The 27,074-nt window shown below is 38.8% G+C and overlaps 3 protein-coding genes and 1 pseudogene across 3 annotated transcripts; 1 reads left to right on the top strand and 3 right to left on the bottom strand.

The window, feature by feature from the left end:
• Positions 1-7,243: 7,243 nt before the first annotated feature.
• LOC131298908 (uncharacterized) lies at positions 7,244-8,379 on the bottom strand. Its single transcript, XM_058324410.1, has one exon. It carries the CDS (start codon positions 8,124-8,126, stop codon positions 7,629-7,631), a length of 498 nt encoding a protein of 165 aa, XP_058180393.1. The 5' UTR covers positions 8,127-8,379; the 3' UTR covers positions 7,244-7,628.
• Positions 8,380-13,812: 5,433 nt separating this feature from the next.
• On the top strand, positions 13,813-15,244 carry LOC131298907 (stress-induced protein KIN2-like). Its single transcript, XM_058324409.1, has 3 exons — positions 13,813-13,970; positions 14,070-14,138; positions 14,972-15,244. Exons 1-3 carry the CDS (start codon positions 13,914-13,916, stop codon positions 15,044-15,046), a joined length of 201 nt encoding a protein of 66 aa, XP_058180392.1. The 5' UTR covers positions 13,813-13,913; the 3' UTR covers positions 15,047-15,244.
• Positions 15,245-15,501: 257 nt separating this feature from the next.
• LOC131298906 (UDP-glycosyltransferase 90A1-like) lies at positions 15,502-17,516 on the bottom strand. The gene has a single exon (XM_058324408.1). It carries the CDS (start codon positions 17,465-17,467, stop codon positions 16,070-16,072), a length of 1,398 nt encoding a protein of 465 aa, XP_058180391.1. The 5' UTR covers positions 17,468-17,516; the 3' UTR covers positions 15,502-16,069.
• A 6,386-nt stretch (positions 17,517-23,902) lies between these two features.
• LOC131298905 (UDP-glycosyltransferase 90A1-like) lies at positions 23,903-26,773 on the bottom strand (annotated as a pseudogene).
• Positions 26,774-27,074: the final 301 nt, after the last annotated feature.

Raw genomic sequence — 27,074 nt, 5'->3', positions numbered from 1 at the left:
CTATTCCTTTACGACTAGGTTGCGACACTTTTATTCTGTACGCTGTGGTCCAGAATCCAAATTGCAAAAACTATTCGAATATCTTAAAATTCGTAATCAAAATATTTCACATCCATTCGTGTTAATATATTTGCCATTCCTTCTAGGGCTAAATGATTTCTTGAAGTTATAGCTTGGATCTCCTGTTTTTGCCATTGTGCATGTCTAAAGCTCTAGAGTTTCCTTTTCCTTTTTTCCAGTCTTTTCGTGGTATTTCGGGCTTTTCTCTTCCTCTCTTTTTTCCTTTTATACGTTTGATCAACCTTTCTTTTTTCTTGTTAATCATTTTTCTTAACCCTTTTTTGGATAGTGTGAGCACTATCATTTGTGGGGAATCATCATCTTTGAATTGGGAGTCTTAGGACATTGGTGGTGGTGGTGGGATCCATGAAAGCACTGTCTTGGAAAATATCTTTGGTATGATGAGAGCTTTTTTATTTCAAAACTGTTCTTTCTTCTAATTAATCGCGATTAGCTTGACCAAAACACGGATTTTGTCAGTGTTTAACCTCCGATGTTTCCGGGACTCCCACAGTGTTGATGTTGTAGCTCATTCACTTTCTTCCTGAAAATCTTGAACTTGACGCTGTTGGAACATTCAAATAGTTCCTCATCTGGTACAGAAGAAGTTATCACATCTGGTTGGAATTTTTCTCCTGTGTGGTTTTCTTGATTCTGCGGGACCCATACGATGCATGTTCTTGCTTTATTTAGCTGTCAGTGGTGTCCAGAATAGCTTATGCTTGGACACTGAAATTCTTTGGGATTTGCCTGTAAATGGCGAACTTGTTGAAATTTTAGAGGCTCATAGAGAGCGGATCACGGGGTAGAGATGTGGTGGAGAAACGGGGATCCTTTTAAAGCAAGGGTGGAGGGGATAAGTGGTAGAGATGTGGTGGAGAAACGGGGATCCTTTTAAAGCAAGGGTGGAGGGGATAAGTGGTGGCGGTCGTCTTCCAATCATTTTAAAAACACCCTTGATCTACTAGTGTACTTTTATGCATCGTCAAACTGAATCATTTCATTCGATGGACATGATATGGTGACTAAATTGTGATAATCATTAGTGGTATTGATGAAGGCTAGTCAATCAATTAGTGCTAGGGTGACGATTAAACGATTGATCTCTATAATTGACTCAGACCGAAGGTGATTTGATTAAGAGTTTAATTAATCGAGCATACTATAACCAATATGACATAATTCGCAAATGTAATTACTAATAGTCTTTGTGATTGACAATGATCTGGACACAATCGACTAAGTATCGATACAATTGACTAAGTGTTGACTAAGTGAATTGGTTGATTTGATTAAGAGGTTAACCAATTCATTGACCCATTAGAATGGAGCCCTATGTGTTTTTTGTTTTTGTTTTTTTTGTTTTCAATCGTTAGGAGAGATCATTACATCATCTATGAATTACAAAATACAAATCATGAGACACTATATTCATTGGGTGAGAGTTCATAAGATAACCAAGTCCAACAACTGAACTAACAGGATAAGTCCAACTTAACTATAAGCCCCCTGTTAAAGGAAGAAATAATCCCAACAAATACAAATGAAAGAACACACACGCAAGTGGAAAGATTCAAACTCCTGACCTCCTAGTGAAATGGCAAAAATTCCGACCAACTGAGCTAGCCCCAGTTGGTTAATGGAGCCCTATGTTGCTTACCTACCTTATAAACTCTTCAAACTTATCGAATCAAATATACTCTAGCAAGTTTTTTCCACTCTCCCATGAATCTCCCTTCTTCTCTAATAATGAAATCGGTCCTAGATTTCTTCCTACCTACCTTAATTTACATTTGGATAACTATCTGTTTGTAAACATTGCTTTTAAAATTACAGTAAGTTTTTGTTATAATAACTTGAAAATCCGATTAAAAATGAAATTATCAATTGTGAATGATGATCACTTGTTGGCAAGTACAAACAAGATTGAGATAGTGCTCTGATTTTAGTGTTGGTTGAGAGATGTTCGAAGTTGACATTATTAACATCGGAAGGAGAATTGGATTCCAAATTGCTTACTAATTGCAGAAATGGAACTTGTTCATTCAAAGTTTAAACATAGTGATGGTCCGAAAAGGAAAGTGGTCCTGTTTAAAGTGGCCTAAAATTGTTACTTTACAAGTACTGGAGTACTTTTTTACGAAAAACGTTTAAAATTAAAAGTAGTAGTAGTAGTATTCAAAGTTCAATGGTTTAGTTAAAATGAGGTAATCAGAAGACATTTGTGAACTTTCTCTTTCTCTCTCAAATTACCCCACTCAAATGCACGTTAAGACGCACTAACACAAAGGATGATGCCCCACTAGTCTCGTAATCTTTCAGAGGAAGAATTTTTACTTCTCGCTGTTTAGTAGAGTAGTATATTTTTTGGAAGATGGTTTTACGCTCATGTTCTTAGGAGCATGGCTCGTTCATTCATTCATTTTCTTTCGCATTACGTGACTTAGGCATATCCATTTGGGTACTAACTACACACATTTGCTAACTGCTAATGAGAAGAAAACACACTTATAGTGCACGTGATATAACATTCACATGCAAATTGCTGTAGAACCCCACACCCACACACAAACAACCCTAGCTGCCACAAATATTTTTCTTGTCCCTCCCCCTTTCCTTAGGGTTTCATACCCTTGAGTGGCGCTGGGAGGGAAGGCCATGGTAGTATGGTACTAGTTCTAAACATATTCTTTTACATTTTTATTTTTGTTTTGTTTTTCTTCCGTCTCTTCAGATAAACTACTAGTCGTTTGATTTGTGAGAATTTTGTCTCTCGTCTTCTCTAGAGTTGTTAGTTTCATCTTCAAATGAATATTTTGTCTGCAGATCGAGTTCTTGTAAAGACGATATGTCTCACAATAATATTCATGCCTATAGTGTTCTTACCCTACATGATATTTTTGTTGGGGCAACTCATGGCTATCTTTTGGAAGTTTATTGGTGCGATCATACTTGGTTGGCGTCCATCTGATCATCTAGGTATTTGTTGTCTTTTATTTTTGGCTAGCACTTAAAAGAAAACATTTGTTAAGCTTTCAGAGCAAGTTCGAATCACTCTTTGCAACCCTTTCAAAGATTAATTAATAAAAAAAAATTCGTTGTTCAAAAAAAAAAAGTTCAAATCAGGTATGAGTGGGCTTGTTTAGCTGACTCCATTCCACTAAGCACTTAAAAGTACTTTTTAGACTTTTTTTTATTTGTCCTTATTTGAATTTTTTTTTTCGCGTTTGTTAGTTTTACGCCAAATTTTCTTGATCTTTTGAGATGAATCAGAAAAGTAAACAATTCAAACTTAAACATTTTTTATTTATTTATAACTATTACTACTAAAGCCAAACTTAAAAAATCCAAATGTTCGTTTCGTTTTGAATTAGAATCTTGGAAGTCCTAGTTGGGCTCTTTTATCAGCTTTAATTTCGTTCTTACGTGATCGGTTGATTTGATACATTCTTGTCTGCAAATAATTTGATTTTGCTATATTGTTTTTCCTGGACAAACCGATCTGAAGATAGAGCGACTTTTTTTTTCCTTTGGAGTTGAAATAATGGTCCAGATCCTCTCCACTCATTGTTTCTGAACCTCTCTGCTAATTGCATCTGATCGTCTAACGATTAATTTCTCTCGATACAAGAGACGACTCTAACCAATAAAAATTCACTTGTAAAATAACTCTACCAACTGCCCGCGAAGGACCAGTTTGCAGTTTTGCACTAATAAACTAGGCATTAGGTAACCCATCCCGAGGTTCCAAGTTTAACTTTTCTGCTCTTGAAAAATTTATTGGAGCTACTCACGCGTAAAAACTTTTGGGTTAGCAAAGGCTGACGGGGGCCGTAGAGATTTAGTCCCTTGATGCATGCAAGTTGACCCGGAAACACACTGCGTTACCAAAAAAAAACAAAAAAAAAACTTGGGATTTGGTGTTCCGGAATTGGAATTAAATAAAGGAAGGTGGCATCGATGATAGGATTTAAAAGAAAGGAAAGCATTACGATAACAATAATTCTAACACTACATTCAATTATACACCCAAATACACACCCATACTCATAATAAGAGTTGGTCCCATACATACTGGATTTGTAGTGTGTGCTGGCTCCACCGTAATTATGAATGTGAGCGTGTGATTGGATGTGGTGGTAGAATGATTGTTAGGATAATAAAGTAATTATTGTTGTCCATCATTGATTAGATTAAAGTGTCAATGAAAACACGAAATAATAAAAGGTCGCCAGCCAATTGCAGTGGGCCAGATTCGCAATTTTAGTTAGGAATTTGGGATCCATGTTTCGTCCCTTGTACTTTTTGTTCAGCATCTTGTCTCTCTTTATTCTTTTCCGGCGTCCCGGGACCAGTTTGGGCTCACGGTAGATTGATTCATACAGTTCATTCCACAACCATTTTACATGCTTAAATATGAGAATAAAATGATTCCAAAAATTACTGATAAGAAAAATTGATCCTAAAATTTATAAAAGGAATAAACCGGCAAGTCCAAAGTCAAAAGCACGAGGCCAACCTCCCCCATGGGTCAATAGATCATCATCTCTCGTCTCTTGTACTAGTTGGAGTTTTGGACTGCTGAACTACCTCACTCAATAGGATTAAAAAAAAGAAAAGAAAAGAAAAGAACTAGTACCTCTCGATGATACTGTGCTCCCTAAATTAGTGCGATGATACTGCGATATTTATTAATGTCTCTTTTTAGGCGCGTGGATTTACAAGTAATGTGTGTTTCTTATGAGTAGTTATGGACTTGTGACCCTCGACGTCGTTTTCTAGCTCGTGATACGGGGAATAAGATATTTGTGCCTTTTTTCCCTCCGAAGGTTAAGGGTGCCCGAGTCAGTTTAGATTAGGAATGGCAGCGGGGCGGGGCGGGGCGGGTTTTTGCCTACCCCGACCCGAAAACATCACCCGGCCCCGGCCCGCCCCGACTGGGTTTTTTTGGGTACCCCCGTTCCCGCCCCGATCGGGGAACGGGTTTACCCGCCCCGCCCCGCCCCATAAAAATTAAAAAAATTAAAGTATAAGTGAAAAAATAAAAAAAATGCTTAATAATAATAAAAATTATCTAGAAAATAAAATTTTTGAAATTATTTTTGTGTCTTTTGGTATCACGGTTTTATCTAAACTTTTAATTGCAATCAATATTTTAGATACTTCCTTCCATTTCTTTATGTGTAGAATTTATTATAAATATTTGAAGAAAACTTTTTTAAAAATCCACTAAACACCAATAAATATCAAATTTTATTTCTTTTTTAAATTTAATTAGGCTACTTGACAGTAAAGAGACATTGTTTTTTGGATTAATGCTAAAAAAAATGAAATAACATGTATATAAGTATATATACATATATAAATAAATTATATATATATACGCCGGGGCGGGGCGGGTATTTCGGGGCAGGGGCGGGGCGGGTTTAGGGGCGGGGCACTTTCGCCCCGAACCCGGGCGGGTTTGGGAATTTTTACCCCGACCCGATACCCGAAAATAGGGTGGAAAACCCGCCCCGATCGGGGGCGGGGCGGGTTCGGGGCGGGTAGGGTACTATTGCCATCCCTAGTTTAGATGCATGTCGACTAGATTTTTCTCTAATTTTGTTTATGCCGAGACTAGAATATTCATAAGAAGTTTATTTCTTGTGATTTGATTCTGAAAATTGAACCATGATCATTTGTGTAAAGAGTAAATCCACTAGACAACCAGACTAACTTTTGGACTAAGATAATTGTGTTTTTCTCTTAGACTAATATATTTTATTCACTAAAGGTAAAATTAGGTCATCTAGGGCGGAAGTTGGGGTTAAACTAATTTCATACCAAACTAATGCATAAATTTTATAGTTTCGTAGGGGATGTGATTTTGGCATTTCACCTTTTATTTTGTAATTATACATGATTCATACACAAAGTGAAGTGCCAATGGCTAAAATTGGAGTGCCAAAATCAATTTCCTTTCGTAGGTCAAAATTGATCAATAATTACGATTAATTGAATGAAGTTAATGTGCATTTAAAAGCTGTTTGTATCGGTGAATGAGTTTTTTAAATCAAGGCTGAGTCTTAAATTGAGGAGTATTTCACATTGAAAAAAGGTCGATCAGAATTGAACGAATACAAAAAGGTTAGGTATATTAGATTTTTACACCACATAATTACACTATATCTTATGTGGGGTCCACTCTAGGTTTCATAATAATTCAAAAAATGCCTATAAATTTTAAAATATTATTTTATGAGACCCTATAAAAAATCAGTTTCAACTGATATTGTAAGTATTACTTCTCGATTCGTTTCGTAGAGGTAAAACAGTTGCTCAATTATACAGTTTCGCCCCTACGAAAAGTTTCCACTGTCAAATCGCGAAAATCTCAACTCTCTCTCCCTCTCCATGAGCCCTTGATTCTCCATCTTGGCGGAAGCTAAAACTTGTTCAAAGTCAAAATTAGTTTGCCATGATTTCCAAAAAACCCTGTTCTTAACATTTTAACTCATGGGACACACTAACGGTCACGGATTAATGGGTGCAATCTAGGGACATGACCCATTTGATTGGAAAAATCGGGGTCCATAAATGGAACCCGAGTTCAAGCCATTCGGTACACTCTAAAATTCGAGAAATTCTCCCACTCTCTAATTAGTTGATTTATGTTCTATTTTTTCTTTATGTTGTAGAAACGAAGATTCTGTTGATTCTTTTAGCCTTGGAATTCTGTCTGCTCTTCATGTGTGCAGACACGGGCCAAAGATTTTTTGATCAGGCTTCATTATATATATATATTCTCGAAACAGATTCGCTGCAACTCTGTGCAGGCCATTTGGTGGGAATATTGTTTTCGAAAAGCTACATAATAACGCGACTCGAGGTCTATTCCATCAACATGGTTCCAAAGACTCCATATTTTGCACCAAGTCAACTTGCGCGAATCTTGATTGATTTTAGAGCCCTCCAATTAACGACAATGCAAATTCTCCAGTGACCCAAGGTTTAGAATATTTAACTTTCGTTAGATTCGAACATGCAACCTCACGAGAGAAAATCACTTATTATCTCTCTGCCCACTTTAGCCAAACTTTGTGAGTTGCAATTCTGAAAATGTTCAGGAAACATAAAAACGTGAAAATTACATATAGAGACAATGAAATGGAAAAAGCTAATGCTTTGAGACCTACCTTCATTTGGGCAAGATTTTTATTATTGTTATATTAACACAACAACTATTCAATCAATCAATGAAACATGAACCATTCACCTACAGCCCCCAAGACACCATCCATTCGCCCTCCTTTATGCAACGCAGGTCCCAAAACTAAGGTTTTGTTTTTAACCCCTCAATTTAAAAGAATAAAAAAATCTCAACAAAAAAAACAAAAAACAAAAAACAAAAACGAAAAAAGAAAAAAAAAACATCCCATACAATCCAGACGACCTGACCCTATGTGGGGCCTCAAAACAAAAGTCAAAACCACCGAATGATTTCTCAATTCCGTCCATCCTCCTCGTTCCTCATCGCCGCAGCCGCCGCGACCCACGTTCGCCGCCGACAAAAGCGAACTCCTCGCTCACCTGAACACCGGCGTGTCCGTCCCCAGATCCAACGACGACTTGGCCGAGACCGGAATCGCCGCGTACCTCGACGAGAAATCAAAATGACCGTTCTGCCCCACCCCATCGTCGAAATTGAGGGCGTAACTGAGGGGATCGTACTGGAATAATTTACCATTCCTCATCCCGCAGCAACCGCCGCGGGTCTTGTTGAACCGCCGTATGAACGTCTTCCACCTCGGCCCGGCCACGAGCTCCGACCACTCCCTCAACTTCTTGAACGCGCTCAGCCACCACGCGCTCTCCTCCTCCTTCTCCGGGGACGAATTCGATATCCGTTCCCACTTAAAGATCGAGGAGGGTCCCGATGCGGCGTTGTTCGAGTTTCCGACGACGCTGGAGAAGATGGGGATGTTCCAGTGACAACAGCCGCGTCGGGCGAACAACATGTCGTGCATTTCGTCGTCGGAGTATTTTGGTGAGACGTCTGGGGTGGTTTCCGCGGTGGATACCATGGGGGGGAGAAAATTAGGGGATTTTTTTAGGGCCGCAGAAAGGGAAAAACAAATGGCGCTTTTCTGCTTTCTGCAAACCCTAGCCCTAATTCTCCCCACACCCCTCTCTTTGCCCTCTCTCTCTCTCTCTCTCTCTCTCTCTCTCGTTTTTGTGGTGGTCTCTCACATTTTGTTGGTTATGGTGGGGGTGTATATATATGTGGGAGAAAATTAAGGGAAATTAAAGTCGGTGGTATAACGGGAAAATGCTTTGGTGTGAGAAGTTTTTGACTGTTGACAGCTAAACGGCGCATCGGTTGGATTTGCAGTCTGATACTGGAGAAGTGGAATATGGTTGTTTATTTTATTGTTGCCACCTGTAACTTTGGCTGGCTCCGTTTCTTTTCGCCTACTATTTCGCAACGGTCACCTGACATCACGCAATCGAATTGGTTTTGAACGAGAAAATTTTCATTGCCCGCGGCTACCACGTAGTGCATGAGCAGCAGTGCGCGGCTCCACATGGAGACCACCATGGTCGCATGACCACCCCGGCCGTGTCTACGTAATGCCTGAAATGCAGTGGCGGCTCTACATGAAAACCCCCATGGTTACATGACCACCCAAAAAAACGTAAAAAAAATTGCTATAATATATGTAAAAATTTTAGGATAATCCATGCTTTGAAGTAGTTTGAATACTAAGGCTGTAAACGAGCCGAGCTTTGTCAAGCTCGAGCTTGGCTCTTTTACTAAACGAGCCCAAAATTCGACCTCGAGCTCGGCTCGAGTCTTAACGAGCCGAGCTGAGTCATTTATTAAACGAGCCTCTTTATTGAGCCCAACCACCCTTAACGAGCCAAGCTCGGCTCATTTATCTAAACCAGTCGAAAACTCGAGCTCGAGCTTGGCTCGTTTACTAAACGAGCCGAGTTGAGCCGAACTGGAGGAGCGTGCTGTGCACGAAAAATCACCGTTGCTCCAGTCTCGTTTTGATGATCGGAATCGTTCACTTCGTAGAACTCGTCGTGTAGAACAAATATACCAAAAATCAGCTCGATCGGATATCATTAAGTGTCTCATCCGAACATTATTATCTTGAAATTATTAAACGTACCAAAAAAATAGTGGATTTTATCTAGTGTTTTAGATCTATTCGTTTCAAAATAATAATGTTCAGATGATGCATTTAATGATATTCACCTGATTTTTGGTACACTTATTCTACAAGACGAGCTCTACGAAGTGAACAATTCCGATTATCGGAGCGAGACCGAAATGACTGTGATTTGCCGTGCACAGCATGCTCCTCCAGTCCCGGGAGCGACACTGCCACACTGAAGAACCTTTTTGTAGCAAACGCTTGGGATTTTAGAACGGGTGGCGCTTCCTTGGAGGGTCCATGGAATAAACGGTCTAGCTTGAGATTCGAGTGGATGGTACAGGCACAGCCGCACATTGGAGGTAGATTGTTTCAAAATAAAAATAAATATAATAAACTACTTTGTTTGATCTCAATACGTTTGTTCGAGCTTGAGTTCAGTTTAAACTTAACAAACGAACCTGAACATTTTGAAACTCGGCTTTCATTCGGCTGTGAACGGAGTCTAGGGAGAATATGAAGTTAAAGACGACATTTTGGGGAAAGGGCCTTTAGCACTAATGAGCTCTCTATAGAAAAGCCCATCCTTTATAGCCCAGGCCCAGGAAATTTTTAATGATTCGTCTATCCAAGTCGAGGCTGGGTTTCCTTCACAAGATCCACTGGAATTAATGAAAATAATTTGTGATTTGGAGGTTATTTGCAGAATACGAGCACAACTTTTGGAGAAAATATATTTAGAAGAAAATGATAGAAGATGAGGGGCGATTCTGAATGAGTGTGGGGAGAACTTGGGGGTCTAGATTGAATCACTCATATTAAAATGCCACTACGTGTCCCAAATCGGCAAATTATCCCTATATCGTAGAATGATCAAAATACTATGTCACATACTAAATGAAGAAAATGACCTTATATCTCCTTTGGACAAAAATAATCAAAATACTGTCTGTAACATATACGGATGATCAAAATATCTTTGCAATTCTAACCTTGTGAAATAACCATAACATCCCTCTAATTAGTACTAATAATTTTAAAGCCAGATGGAGTGGTAAATTCCGTCGGCAATATTGGTCAAACAAAGACTATTTAGCAAGACAACCCAAGTTTCTTCTGCTGCAAAAGTTCTATTGCCAAGAATAGTCAAACAAAGACCATTACAACTTTCGATATATTTTGTTCTTCTGTTACGGCCTTTATTCATACCCATCAGGGAGATCAGTACGGGGAAGAAAATGCCCAGGTTTTTTTTTTTTTTTTTTGCCAAAGTTTAGGATAGATTTTATTAATCTCAAGAAAATAAAATCAATACATCAAGAAGGGCTCTTATCCTCACATGATGGATGAAAAAAGCCAAGGGGGGGATAGAATTCCCACGATCGAATCCCACTCCCTCATAGCATCTTTGGCCACAACATGAGCCGCCGAATTGCCAATCCTTCGAATAAAACTCACTCTTGTATCTTCAAACTCCTGCCTTAGCCCGGTTGATTTGTAGGTTTACTGTCGACACAATTGACCAGAATTTGATTCTTTAGGTCAAGCCGCAAGAAAGTAATTTCTTGTGAATTCCATACCATAGTCTTGGCGTGAATGATCTGTTTTTGACCGAACTGAGAGTAGATTAGTTAAAATGTGCGCGTAAGCTGATTCGGACACCCATGATTGTCAAACCCAAAAAAAGAAAAAAAAAATACGGGGGAGAATACAAACAAGCTGATTGTGAGAGATAAATTAGTCAAGATCAAATACAAAGAAAAGTAGAAAACTTTGAATCAGAAGTAAGGGAAAAGGGTAGTTCTAAACCAAGATAATAACCTTTATTTGGTTGAAATTTATCATATGACCAAGAAAAAAGGTTTTTATTTATTTATTTAGAAAAGATCATTTTACATCGGATATGAAGTATATAGTATAAGTCCAGGACCCTACATCAATTGTAAGTATCCATGAGATAACCAAGCTCAATAACTCAACCAACACAATAAATAAGCCCATTATAGGGTAGAAACAAAGAAAAAAAGGAAAAGCTCTATACGGGAAGAACACCCATACGCAGTTAGAGAGACTCGAATTCCTGACCTCCTAATGAGACGCAAGGGTTCTGACGAACTGAATTATCCCTAGTTGGTTAGAAAAAAGGGATTTACCTAGTTGGATTTTCAATCATTGGATTAGACGATTGAAATTATGCTCTGTAACGTGTGTAATGAACAACTTGAAGGGAAGGAAGTAATATTGGTTTCCCAAATTGAATCCTAAAAGCCTAAAAGGAGAGATGATAAAAGTCCAATAGACAATGCAAACGGGAATCCACAAATTCCAACTTTACTGCTCTTCGCCATGTTACTCTTCAACATTGTTCTCCAAAATTCGCTCCACGTTTCTCTCTCTCTCTCTCTCTCTCTCTCTCTCTCTCTCTCTCTCTCTCTCCATGAATTTTCCTCCCTTGCTTCGTAATATGCACGTTGTTCTGAATCTCTCATGCGTGATCAAACTGGGCAGTACTACTTCCATCTTACACTATAAATACAGAACACAAATTTAAGCACCATGTAACCATAGCTCTCTCTCTCTCTCTCTCTCTCTCTCTCTCTCTCTCTCTCTCTCAGATATCTTTTCAAGAAGTAAAAGCGTCCGCATTATTAATGGCCAGAAAAACCATCCATCTTGTTTTTCTGCTAGTTCTTTCTTTATACTTGACCCAGCTATTTACCTCAATTCAAGCCCGCCAGATGAACGTTCCGAATCACCATCGACGCCATGAAAAGACGAATTCACCCCCTTGTCCAGAAGGAAATGGCCGTCACTATGCAGAAATTCTCTCTCTCCGGGGTATCAAGGATTCGGGTCCAAGCCCAGGGGAAGGGCATTCCGTTGCCAATGGGCTGCATAACTGATTCTTTTAAAGCTTTTTTATTTTTTATTTTTTATTTATCTCGAGTTATGGAGGAAGGGGTACCGTCACGTGGTGTTCTTGGCAATGCGGCACTCATCTCTTAGTCTCGAGTCCCACATCATAAAAGGGTCTGCGGCACTAATGGGGCATTGAATAATTCTTCTCACTTATGTTAGGGAGTGCAAACATTATTTCCCTAGCGAATCACGAATACATGCAAATTTAACCAATTCTTTGGTCACACTTTTTATTATATATGTAAACATCATATATCAAGAATAAATTTTGTTTTTGCAATGTTATGCGAAATTTGCATTAACAATAAGGAGATTTGAGTCCTATTAATTCCCAAGTTAAACCAATTATTGTCCAGGGAGGATGGTGGTGGAGGGCTAAATCCGGTAAATAAACTATTTGACTTGAATTACAAGACAAGTGGTGGTGCAAGGATTTCATTGCTTAGTTTAAAGAGAATAAAAGCGGTGTAAATATTAATTTTCTCCAAATCAATTATATTGTGTCACATCGTCAAACACAACTGTCCCAATTAAAGAACATGGCAACCGGGGCGCAATGTAATTGATTTGGAGGAAACAAATGTTTTTACCGACGGTGTATATAACTAGAATTAGGGAACTGATTTTCGCGCTCCAAGATTTACTGCAGGCGCTCCACCTTTTTGTTTTTATACTGTGATGTTGTTGGCAACATTAGTGTATATTTTATTTTTACACTGTGATGTTGCTGGTAACATCACAGTATAAAAACAAAAAGATGGAGCGTCTGTAGTAAATTTTAAAGCGCGAATATCAATTCCCCTAGAATTAATGTTGCCAAATCGGTCATCAAATGGGCCGAAAGTCATCTGTTTTATTTTTTGAGTGTGTATCAAGTAATTTGCAACCGCATGAGATTCTCACCTTACAAATTTTTAACATACTTGGGTGGCCAAAAATGACATGGCACTACATCACAAAAAGAGTAGGTCGATCAACGAGAAAAAGGGCGGATCAAAAAAAAAAAGAAAAAGAAAAGAAAGATCAACGAGAAAAAGGTACCCTTTAAAAAATAAAATAAAAAACAACAAAAAAGGTAGTAGTAAATAAAATACAAAGACGCGTCCCTACAAGACACGCCTAAATAACGAACTATAAGCTACTTGAGTTTAAGATTGTATTCTCTCAATCTCATCAAATAAAAAGAGCTTCACTATTTTTGAATTCCCTGTTCAAATTTTAAAGCTCCTTAAGTCTTAATTTAAACCTAGCTCAAATAAGTTACTATTCGGCTCGTTCAGTTTAAAAATTCAAGCTACTTGACATAGGATCTATTAATGTTCATTTGAGGTATACTCACCAAATAAACAAACAAATTAAATTTGAATTTATTTTTATAGCTCGTTAAATTTTCATACAAACCTTGAATTATTTGTGCCAATGGATTCATCAACTAACAGATTTGTTCCCTGCGATGCATTTAAATATTTCCTTATTTTAGTTGATTCTTTACAATTGAAGAATTTTTCTCACCTCCTTTAAAATCTAAATTCTCAACCACGTACCTTTGAACTGGTTTACTCCTTGAATTATGGATCTTCAAAACTACTCCTCGTCAATAGGCAATGGGAATTACCAAAATTTCAGCAAGTGATGATACCTGTCAGATTATTTTCCACGTGTCGACAATTGGGTTGTTTTCAAAATCTATAAATTTTTGGGCAACTCAAAAACAATCTACAACAAGAAATTCGAGTTGGAGCCATACTTAGAAAATATTGTTCGTACTCAAAGAAGCTGAATTAAGCAATGGACAATTCTCAAAACGCAAGTTACCAAGCTGGCCAGGCCAAGGGCCAAGCCCAGGTGAGTTAATTAGCGTTGCTTTACTTTACTTATTTTGCAATTTTGAATTTTCTAAATTTTCTAATGATGGTGATTATAATTGTTATTTTTTTGTTGCAGGAAAAGGGCAACCAAATGATGGACAAGGCTAGCAATGCTGCCCAATCTTGCAAGGAAACTATGCAAGAGGTTCTAGTTCTTTTTTTTTTTTTTTTTTTTTTGCAACAATTTTTTTTCTGCAATAATTTTGAATTCGTATTTTCTTTTAGTTTTTGTAGTTATGTCAATTTGTACAAGATGGTTCGTCCAGGGCCGGCTTTGAGCTAAAACTAAAATGCGTAAAGCCACTGCTTTAAGCCCTGATTTTTTGATACCAATTTTGAGGGCCTCTGATTTTATATATAGGTCCATATAGTAATTAGGCCTACATAAAAATCGAATGATTGTAATGGTTATCGACTTTGGGTTCTTACGCTCTCAAATACGGAGTAATTGTAATGACTTCATATGAAGTTTTTTTCACAAGTATCTTTAACTATGCAAAGTAAACTCAGGGCCCCATTTAAAAAAGTTCACTTTAGACCTCACAAATGCAGAGTCAACCCTGGGTTCGTCCAAATGATCAAATGCAAAGTTTTTAAAACCTTGGGTATAAAAAATGCTGCCTAGCTATATATATGTAATCTTTTTTTCTGCAATAATTTCGAATTTGTAATTTTCAGTTTTTGTAGTTTAGTTAATTTGTACAAGATGGTTCATCCAAAAGATCAAATGCAAAGTTTTTAAAACCTTTGATACCAAAAACGCAGTTAGCGCTCTCATGTATATGAAAGAAGATAAAATGAGTTTAAGGTGTTGCCTTTGGACGTGTTTTGAGTTTCATCGTCAATAATCTTAATTACTCAGGCAATAAAATTCTTATTTATAGAACAAGAAAAAAACAAAGTCGGATGAAAATCATAGTGTTCATTTAATTAAGCAAGAATCTTTATTCCAAGTATCTAATTGTTATTATTGCATAGACGGGTGAGCAAGCGAAGGCTAAAGCACAAGGAGCAGCTGATGCTGTCAAGAATGCAACTGGCATGAACAAGTGAAGGCTTTAGTGATGATGGATCTACGGATCTCTACCAACTATCTTTTAGTGTTTTTTTTCTTCTCTTTTTTTGTTGTTGTTCCTTTTGATTAATTTTTGATTGAGCAGTTTATGTTAGCTTCTCATCAGATCTCTCACTTCGTAATAATTGAGAACATTGTTATTTTTCAAGTGGTCATGAGAATGACTTTTAGCCTCAGCTTGTACGGCATTTTGCATATGGATCTCAACCTAGCTTTGTTCTTGCAAGTCTATTAGGATTTTGATATTCGCACTTCATTTTTTACTGATGGCGCTCCACTTTTGACGTGAAAAATGGAGCACCATCAATAAAAGTTGAAGCGCCAAAATCAGTTTCTGTCTTTTAATATACATGTCTCTACTATTAATCGATGATCCCGTGATCCGCCAAGAAAGACACTTGTACATAATAATAGGATATAAAGACTACACACACAACTCAAACATGATATATTTGACACTGTCACAGAAAATTACAAAGAGCAGTTCTCTTTTTTGCTCTCACACACAAAGAAACCACTAGTTAAATAACTCTCCAATAAATAACGACCAAACAACACCCAATACATCCACCTTAGAACTTCACTTTCTTCTTTGTTCCCCCGACTTTCCATCACAAGCATCCCACAACAATGCCTGTTTTGGCTAGCTACATAAGTAAAGTCGACGACGTTTATTTTTTTTTGTCATTATTCATATTTTTTTCACATTTATTAATTTTGCGTCGATTTTTTGCGGATTATTTTGTCATCATGACGAGAGAAATCTAAAAAGTTAAAAACTTAGACATCAAAATCCAAATGTTTTTGAATAAGGACGAATTTGTTTTGCTTATTGACTTATACTATTAGTCTTTATTAAAAAAAGGGTTTAGACCATAACTTTTAATTTTTTAGATTTCTCTCATTATCACGAAGCAATATTTCACAAAAAATTGACAAAAAACTAATAAATTCAAAAAAAAAATTGAACAAGGACAAAAAAAATAATCCAAATGGATTATTTATCTCGAAAGAGCTTGTAACTCACCAATGAGCTGGTTCAATGAATGCCATGACGAGCCTCCCTCCTCCATGGCCTTCTTCGCTGCTTCTCCAAACTCCTTCACCTTCTCCCTTACCTCCTTCCCCATCTCACCCTCCATCAGCTCTCTCACCATCTTCTCCAAACCCTTCCACTTCACAAAACCCCTCACCGACCCATTGCTTGTTTCAACTCTCAACCCCACCTTGATCTCCTCCACCACCATCCGCGCATTAATGTGCTGCTCCGCCATCATCGGCCAAGCCAGAATCGGAACCTTGGCACATATGCTCTCCAACACCGAGTTCCAACCACAATGACTCAGAAATCCTCGGACACTCTCGTGTCTTAGAATAGCCCTCTGGTCAACCCATTCTCTCACCACCAGCCCTCTCTCCTTCACTCTCTCTTCAAACCCATCGTCAAGTTCCGGCCCAATCTTCCTCGTCACCCACAAAAAGTTTACTTTTGATTCCTCCAAACCGATCGCTATTTCGTGCAACTGCTGTGAAGATATCTCTGCTTGAGTCCCAAACGCGACATAGAGAACCCCACTGCCCTCGGCTAGTTTTTGGTCGAGCCATTGTAGCCAAGTGGGCTTTTGGTAGGACGGAGGTTTGGTCATCAGCGGTTCTGCCAAGCATAAGGGCCCTATACACCACGACTTGGGTACAGACTCACGGCGATTGCAATATTCTACGTATAATGCCTCGAGTTCGTAGAAAGTGTTGCTAACTATACCATAGCTTTTTGAGGTTGCGATGAAAATCTCTGTAAGGAAGTCCTTGTAAGGGCCCTTCGGCTCACGAGAATTTTCCTCAAAGTCGTTCCTAGTGAGCTTGATCCACGGGAAGTTGGTCACGACGAACGGTTCATCATCTAGCTCGGGTCCCGAAAGTAGGCCTTTCTTCTTAACGGCATCATACATAGCCCATGAGTAGTTGTTCATCCCGTAAGAAACAAGGTGAGGAATTCCAAATTTTTCCGCAGATTGTTGGGTCCACCATAGGAATCCGTCGGATATGATGCTAGTAATACAGGGGAGAGTCTTAAGTACTGTTTCGAAGTTGGGTTGCATGAGTTTTGTGGCGGTAGCGAAGGAGACGAAGTGGGACATGGAAGGGAGCTTGTCGGTGCTCTCTACCCCGGCGGGTACCCCTTCGATGTTCTGTGGGAAAGGAAGCTCGACGATAAAGGCATCTGTGCCGGAGAGAGAGTCAGAGATGAAGGGTCGGTTTGCTGGGGTAGTGAAAACAGTGACGGTGATGTTGCGATGGAGGAGGAGTCGGGAAAGGTCGAGAAGTGGGATGGTATGGCCTTTGGACATGAATGGAAATAGAACTATGTGAGGTCTGGAAGAAAACGTAGAGGCAGCCATCTCTCTCTCTCTCTCTCTCTCTCTCTCTCTCTCTCTCTCTGTTGTGTGTTCGTGATAAGGTGATTCCCTCCTCTCGAGTGCTATTTAATGGGTTTTGATAACTGTCGATCATTTCTGTGGGATTGATGTATCTCTGCGTTGACTAGGTGCAATAGAAGACCAGCATAATAAGTTTTCACTAATGCAGTCTCTCTCTCTCTCTCTCTCTCTCTCTCTCTCTCTCTCTCTCTCTCTCTCTCTCTCTCTCTCTCTCTCTCTCTCGTTTTAATTAGCTAATGGGTTTTGGTAACTGCATTCAATTTATCTATGAACGGTCTGATTGCAATGGAATAATATTTTCTTTGATGGTTTTACAATTAAATAATGTTAGAAACACAAATTTAGAATACAACTCCAAAAATTATTGTGTCTAGATTTGTTGGGCATATATATATATGTGTGTGTGTCCACATATAATATGGTGTAGACTTTCGATTATATATATGTGTGTGTGTGTCCACATATAATATGGTGTAGACTTTCGATTATAATTTATATATACTCGCATTGACTTTTTCACTTAATTGTTTTAAACCTCCCATTCTCTCCCTAACTTGAGAGCTATAATAAAAAATAAATAAAAATCAGTATGTTGTTTACTTCCTTCTAAATGGAAGGATGGTGAGGATTTATTATCACAATCTCTCTCCCTTAAAATTTGGATCTTAAATTGATAGCCCGATTGATTGATTGATTGGTGGTTGGGTTGGGCTTAGAATACTCCATATAGGGCCTGTTTGGATGGGGTATTGTAAAGGGGTGTTATGTTATCCACCCTTTTAACACATAGGACCCACCTTATACCCCGTTTGGGATCCCAAAAGGGAGGGGGTATTCTCTAATCAGAGGATTCCACTACACCAGCTAACACCGGCTGAGGGGGTGTTAGCCATGGGCTACCCTCCACCAGTTGCTGTCGAATCCCCCCAAATTCCCTCTTTTTCGGACGAATCTACCCCTCCTAATCCCCCTTTTCCACCCCCCTTTTCCACCATGAGGAACTCATTTCTTGTCACAATTCTTCACCAAAACCACAGATCACAAGCAATCGGATATCACCCCACAACCACCAGAGCCACCACAAAACGCCACCACAACTGAAAAATTGTAATAACCACCAATTTCGAATTTCAAACCCCAAATTTTGAAAACCCTCAATTCAGAGAGAGAGAGAGAGAGAGAGAGAGAGAGAGAGAGAGAGAGAGAGACGATCTAAGTACCTAGGACCGGCGAAGGAGAGAAGGCGAGATTGGAGGTGAAAGGCGGCGAGCGGTGGCAGACAATGGAGGGCTGCTGCTTCTTCGTCTTCTTCTTCTTCTCTCTCTCTCTCTCTCTCTCACCGGTGATACAAAGTAAAAACAATGGGTGAGTCAGGAGACCTGGGTTCGATAAGAACAAGGGAAGGAAAATTATTGTGTGCACCACACTGCACACATGCACATGAGCTATTAATTATACATCCCACCCTCGATCAATTAAAATGCATATATAAGTAAATTATAAATATAAATTAAAGAAGGGTATTACGAGCACTTAAAAAAAATAAATTTATAAAAAAACACTTCAATACAAAATTTAATTTTTTATACTTATTAAATTAATTAATTTCATTGAATTTTGTAATTTTATATTTAATTTAATGAAAATTTAATATTGTACAAGGGCAAAAGAGTCATTTAATAACTTTTTACATCATCGCCCTTTCTTATACCCCATATTAGTCCTCCATCCAAACAAAGTATTATTTAATCCCCCTTCTCTAATACCTTATCCAAACTACCTACTATTTAATACCCCCTCCATAAACATCATATCAATGTGGGCCATCCCTTATTAAATAATACCCCATACTATCCAATCCCCCCTTATTACATAACACCTCCAAACTTAATCCCGCATCCAAACGAGCCCATACATTCTTATCAAATCTAAACATAACCGAAATGGGTCTTCATGTGAAGTATAAAGGTGGTTTTACTTGTTGAAAATGCCACAAATAGTGCACTGACCTATTATTAAGGTTCAAAGTGTAATAAAATAGTACTGTACTAAAAACTTATAGGAGTACGTGAAAATGTATTCTTAGTTTGACCGCCAATCAAAGGACTCTTTCCCCAAGTAGTTGGAGGAGAGAAGCTCCTATCCTTAGATGCACTCCGGGTCCTGTAGCGAGGACCGCTCGTTGCTGTTGGGTATCATGTGGTACTCACTCGATGCATCCGAATCATCTATTGTATTTTTGGACGGCTTCGATTTGAAGAGAGAAAGTGTTAAGGTGAGAGGAGAGAGAGTTTCAATCTGAACAGTCTAAAAGTGTATTGAATGATCTAAATGTGCCGAGCAGGTACTACGTGGGATATACCCACAAAACGCTGAATTATTTTTCCATTTTGAAGGTCATTTTGGGCCAAGTCCTCCTCCTCCTCCTCCTCTCTCTCTCTCTCTCTCTCTCTCTCTCTCATAGTGTTTGGGGCCCACTGCATCACATAAATAATTTGAGTTGTTCAACAATTTTGGAATAACTATTCAAGTGGTTTGTAAAATACAAAATACCACTTCAATGAAATAATTCTAAGCAACTAGTCTTTTTAAATTTTTTATTTCAGAATTTAGAATCCTAAGCGCTGAGTGAATTTTAAAGAAAAATTAAACATTTGTCTAGCATTACAGTGATCTGAATTGTTAATATTGAAAGACTTGGTGACAAGATCATTCAACAATATTATTTTCTTGATTCGACCTCAACAGATATCAAAACGCAAAGATTATTTCGCAAATATGAACCGTTATGATGAAACCTGACTTGGCCCCAAAATGACGTCCCAACTGACGTCGGTTTGTTGCACTGCCTACAGCAGCGAGGAGTACTTGTAGGTATGGGTCTGCTTACGTACCTACTGATGTGGGAGCAGGGGCAAAGTTATGTTGGCTCCCGGGCCTCGGTTCCTTCGGCTCTAGCTCTCCCAGTGTTCAAATTTTAAAATTTTTATTTTGTATATATCTGATTTTAAATATTATTGATAATTATTTGATAAAAATCGGTTATTTTATATTCTTAATTCTCAATTTTTTTCATAAATAAAAAATAAGCACGTAATAGTTGATGTAGCTTAAAGAATTATTTTATGTACAAATGAAATAAATTGAAAAACAAAAACCTTATGATATAATAAGTTTACTTTCCGATAAAAAATATATGCCTACTAAACGTCTAAACCGTCAGGTTAAAATTCTAGTTCCGCGCCACTGTTTGGGAGGGTAGAAAATACTGGACAACTATTTAGGTACATGCATATTGATAAAACTAGGTTGTGATAGGGACATGATACCACGTACCGTTGAACTTTGAGATTATTTTTTAATCCATTGCGTATGAGTTTGTGTTTGACTTTTTTTATAGTATTAATTACTACTCCTAATAGCTAATTAATAAGAAACGCTGTCGCATGTTCATTGTTCACGCTACTTCGCAATTTCGATTCCGATGATTTTGTTATATTACTAATTATTATTGACTTTGTATTTGGCGATTAATTGAGTTCAACTTATAATAATTGTGGATTTATTTTCAGTTTCATGTTAGAGGCTGCTACGGGGCACCGGGCACGGCAAAAGTTACAGCGTTTTGATACCAACTGACGTGGTTAGCAATGTGACTTTTCTATATATATATATACATACATACAGTCAGTCTCAAATGAGGGAGTTCTTATTTTAGTTAAAATGCGGACCTCCTTATTTCTCCCATTTTTCGATCGAATTTCGATGATCCGAGCCGCTCAATGTGTTCAGAACGTAATTTTAAGGGTACTCGCGAGAAATTGGCAAAAAAAATGACCGGGAAGGGCTTCATCCGAGCAGTTTTTGTTAGAACCGTTCGATAAAAAACAGCAAAAACTGCTCGGATGAAGCCCTTCCCGGTTATTTTTTTTATTGATTTCTCGCTGGTACCCTTAAAATCACGTTCTGAACACATTGAGCGGCTCGGATCATAGAAATTCAATCGGGAAAGGGAGGTCCGCATTTTATTAAAATGAGGTGGTCCTTACGGGAGACGGACTGATATACATATATATATATATATATATATATATATATATATATATATATATAAATAAAATTGGCACCACAAAAAGACTAAATTGACTGAATATAGACAAATCAAACAAAGGGCTCTAACTTCTCAAAAGTAGATTAATGACTGAATATACACAAATCAGATATGAAAGACAAAGAAAAACCAACAAACTGATGTAGAACAAGTAGCGGCTGACTTTATGGATTAATTGGACCAGTCGAAGCGTCGGAAGCCCAAACAAACGTTAATTGCAGATTATTCGAATTGGCAAAATTTGGACGAGTTCACATTGGGCCCGAACTTGGTGGACTGACTTATTTTCGCGTTGCGATCAAGACTCACGACTCTAAGTTGTGACCAATGGTGAATTTCGGCCCAATTTTTTCATTTAGGGCTTCAATTAGAAGTTTTTACTGTTTTATGAAAGTTTTAATTCGTTAATAATTCTTAGCGTATAATTCCGTAGAAGTTGGTTTTAGTTGGGAAAGTCTTGTTTTTATTTCCCGTTTTGAATTTTGGTAGTTTCTCCAAATTCCGGGACTCTTTATTTTTGACATGTTTTTAGGGTTAAGCCTTGTAAAAGGAGTTCTAACCTAATTTCGTATTCAGTTTTTCCATCAATAATATTCAGAAACGAGTCTCTCTTTCTTGTGCGCAAAGTTTGCTCGTGGACTAGAGTGTATATCTCGTTTTGTACAGTACGCTAACTATTCTCTTGTAAATTCCGTTGCGTCACAAACTATTGCAAAAAGAAAAAAAAAATTTCGAGTAACCAACCTTGGGTACGAAATACTAACAAAAAAAAAAAAAAAAACAACGGTTCTTGGCATTTTGTGGAACAATTGAAAAGGCAAATTACAATGGAACGACATTAAAAAGAGGGATTTATCATTAGAGTGGAACCGTTGTTGGCATTTCATCCACATTATGGAAGGAACCCAGTCGATTTGAAGGAATGTACTACGTACTTTTATCGTGTGCTTTAAAAGGGTACATTAGTGGGTGTAGTTGAATTCGTTCAATGGCTATTAACATTGAGAAATTATGAATTGTTTTTGGGTGCTCTCCTGAAGTAGTACGTAGCGGTGGCACTGAATAATCACTCTATTAACATGTGTCCAAGGGAGCATACATTAACAAAAGACATTATTTTATTAGTCACTTAATAATTTATTTGTGAATAAAAGCAAGGTCTCCATTTAAAAGGTTTGCTATGGATTCGAAAACTCAGAGTTGACTGTGCGTCCACTTGTGTTTGTGCCATTCTGAACTTTAGTGTTTTATGCTATTCCTTCCGTCCCATATTGGTTGTTTATTATTCTATTTTCGGATTTTCAAAATGATTGCACACTGTGAATGAAAATTCATAGGAAAAAGGGGTACATTTCAACAAATTAACTGTCATAAATGAGAAAAACTTGTCGTATCTTCATGTCACAATGACCATGATTCCGAGCCGTCCAAATGTGTTTTGAACGGTTCAGATCCGAACACTCGAGATTTTCCCCTCAACCGACCACTGTCTTTCTTTCTTTCTTTCTTTCTCTCTCTATCTCCCTCTCTCTCAAATCCTATAGTTCAAAGGAATTTGGACGACTCAGATGTGCACTCGGGTACCATGTAGACTCTACCCTATTTGTACCTAAAAATTTCTCATACAGTAGTGGCAGGCCTTTGTGTCTCTCGGCTTCTACGAGTGTCGAGCATTTAAACGCATGAGAAGCTTCTTAATAGTAAGGCGGTCAAGTCGTTTAAAACATGGTTTATATAACCCATCAAGAGAAAAACAAAGAAGGGAGAAACTTATTCACGGTAGAGATGGCTCCGTGCAACTTATTAGTCTATTTCGGCAATTAACGGTTGAGACATATTTTTAAACTATTACTGGTAATAAATATTTTTTACCGTTAATAGTTTGTTTTTAATCTAATTGTTCAAAATACTTTTAGACGATCGAGATTGACATCCGTAAACTTTATTTATGGAAGGCCTTGTTAAATTTTCTTTCTCAACAAAGAAATATTAACTGTCACTTCTTAATGTTGTTGATGAGATAGAATTTCAAGCATGAACTCAAACACAGCATATTTCACACAAAAATTACAAAAAGCAACTCTCTCTTTTTCTCTCACTCACACACAAAGAAACCCACTGATTTCTCTTTCTCTAAGAGAGAGTTTTTTCTCACTGAATACATGAATACACAGATTCAATCGAAAATTAATGTCTTAATCAAACATTTACGACTCACCTCTCTAATCATCCAAACCGCCTCTTAAAACTCCACTTTCTTCTTTGTTCGCCAATTAAGTTTCCAAAACAAGCATCCCACAAGAAGTAATTAAGCTATACTTATCTTCAAAGAGCTTGTAACTCACCAATGAGCTGGTTCAATGAATGCCATGACGAGCCTCCCACCTCTATGGCCTTCCTCGCCGCCTCTCCATACTCCTTCACCTTCTTCCTTACCTCCTTCCCCATCTCCCCCTCCATCAGCTCTCTCACCATCTTCTCCAAACCCTCCTACTTCACAAAACCCCTCACCGACCCATTGCTTGTTCAACTCTCAACCCCACCTTGATCTCCTCCACCACCATCCGCGCATTAATGTGCTGCTCCGCTTGTAGGAAAATATAGTGCGAAAAACAATAATCGATTTTACTAATTTCTGGAAATTTACAATCGAACAGAATATTACATGAAACGGAATTACAGAATATGAAACATAAACATAAGCTGTAAGCAAGGTATAGAGATACTACAAACCAAGACCCGTTTTATTCAATGGTGCCCTTAAGACAAATTCGCCGCCTCACCGGTGCTGAAGGTTGTGTCGGTGTTTGTCTCCCAGGGTCGACTCGGTTCCCATTCAGCCGCCAAAGCACCACCGTAGACTGCCCGTCGAACCAATTTGTGTCTGTACTCTCTCTCTAGAAGAAGGATTTCAAGAAGAAGGAGAAACTTTTTAGATTTCTTGGTCTTTTGTAACAAATGAGCTGAACTCCTTTATATAAACGAGGAAGAGCATTCTCATTAAATATAGGGAATTGAATACGGAGAATTCAATTTTTGGAGAAAACTGCAACAACTAGCCATTAATGTAGCAATTGATTCCATAATCAAATTGTGGGTTTTATTCTTGGCATTCAACCCAATGTTAATCAGTCGTGCACAACTGATTCTGGTCCATTCAAACGCGAATGGTACAAACCCAATAAAGCACAATCAATTCCAAACCAATGTAGATTAGATCATAGACCACAGATCTCGAACCACAGGTCGCAGGCCCACGAATCCTGAGCTGACTCCAGCCCCAGTCTAATTTAGGTGTTTGGTGACGACGCGCACACATGTCGTTTGGTTTTTCCAATTCCCATAATGAGACAATTTCTCATTTATCTTTAATGAAATTTATTCACTATTGTAGGGCCCACCTCACGCGGTGTGGATCCCACCAAATTCTCTTTGGTAAAATTCCATTTTCCAACACTGCCATCATCAGCCAAGCAAGAATTGGAACCTTGGCGCTTACGTTCTCCGACACTGAGTTCCAACCACAGTGACTCAGAAATCCTCAGACGCTCTCGTGTGTTAGAATAACCCTCTGGTTAACCCATTCTCTTACTACCAGCCCTCTCTCTTTCACTCTCTCTTCAAACCCACCATCAAGCTCCGGCCCAGTCTTCCTCGTCACCCAAAAAAAGTTCACTTTCGATTCCTCCAAACCAATCGCTATTTCGTGCAACTGTTGTGAAGACATCTCTGCTTGAGTCCCAAATGCAACGTAGAGAACCCCACTGCCCTCGGCTAGTTTTTGGTCTAGCCATTGTAGCCAAGTGGGCTTTTGGCAGGACGGAGGTTTGGTCTTCAGCAGCTCTGCCAAGCATAAGGGCCCTATACACCACGACTTGGGTTCAGACTCACGGCGATTGCAATAGTCTACGTATAATGCCTCGAGTTCGTAGAAACTGTTGCTTACTATACTATAGCTTTTTGAGGTTGCGCTGAAAATCTCTGTAAGGTAGTCCACGTAGGGGCCCTTTGGCTCACGAGAATTGAGAGGTTCCTCAAAATCGTTCCTAGATAGCTTGATCCATGGGAAGTTTGTCACGACAAACGGCTCATCATCTAACTCGGCACTGAAAGCAGGCCGTTCGTCAAAACCGCATGAAGCACAGCCAGTGAGTAGTTGCTCATGCCGTAAGAAACAAGGCGCGGCATTTCAAATTTGGCCGCAGATTGTTAGCTCTGTTGCGGAAATAAACGATCAAACCAAGAACACATACAAACACAGAGACACAGAGATTTACGTGGTTCCCCAAAATCAGGTACGTCCACGGGAGTGAGCCGACGAATTTCTATTATAGAGGAGGAGGAGGATTACAAAATCACTCAAACTCACACTCACTCACAGACTGATACAAATGCATACATATGCAGCTGTCAAACTCTCTTTGATTTTCAAATGCTCTCTCATTCTGTTTTTGACAGAGCCTCGTAGGAGGAGCTCGGCTCCCTCCCGAAGGAGGAGCCCTCACACTGCTCTACTCTCTCTACACTACCTCACTCTCTGGTCTCTCACTCAAGAGAGATACTCTTACAGAAAACCAAGGCCTTCAATTTATAGGCCATTCAAAGACTTCATATTCACAAGCCATGCCAGACATGCATGGCAATTACTCCAAACCCATGCCTGAGATTTTTTCAGATTTTAGGCATGCCTGTTGAAGTCTACAAAGGCTGCCACTTTTATCCAATCTTTGACCAATGAGAGAATTGGAGCCATACTTTAGCAGCCCATGTGCTGATTTCAACAGGGTCCACCATAGGATTCCATCGGATATGATGCTAGTGACATAGGGGAGAGTCTGAAGCGCTTTTTCGAAGTTGGGTTGCATGAGTTTTGTGGCGGTGGCGAAGGGGACGAAGAGGGGCATGGAAGGGAGATTCTCGGTGCTCTCTACCCCGTCAGGTACTCCTTCTATATTTTGTGGGAAACGAAGCTCGACAATGGAGGCATCTGTGTGGGAGAGAGAATTAGAGATGAATGGCCGGTTTGCTGGGGTGGTGAAAAAGGTGACGGTGACATTGCGATGGAGGAGTAATTGAGCGAGGAGGAGGAGTGGGACGGTGTGGCCTTTGGACATGAATGGAAATAGAACTATGTGAGGTCTAGAAGAACGTGGAGAAGTAGCCATCGCTCTCTCTCTCTCTCACTCTCAGGAGAAGCTTGTTCTTCCTCTTGAGTGCTATTTAGTGGGGTTTTGTACAAGAGAAGATCCATGTGCGGAGTTTTTGGCTCAAAATCTATTGGACCAATTTGTGGATTTCTAGAAGCTGTTGAGAACCAGAGCCAAGAGCCAGCAACTGCAAATTTAGAGATGCAGCAACTTGCAGAGCATTGAATATGCTTATGGTTGAGCACCATATCAACAATTGTCCGTTGCTCAACGTTAATTTCCCTTCGCTATATAATCTGATAATGTACTC

The sequence above is a fragment of the Rhododendron vialii genome, chromosome 8a (assembly GCF_030253575.1).
Source record: "Rhododendron vialii isolate Sample 1 chromosome 8a, ASM3025357v1".
Taxonomy (NCBI): domain Eukaryota; kingdom Viridiplantae; phylum Streptophyta; class Magnoliopsida; order Ericales; family Ericaceae; genus Rhododendron; species Rhododendron vialii.
The sequence above is the reverse complement of the archived record's forward strand: the minus strand, read 5'-3'. Positions and strand labels throughout refer to the sequence as shown.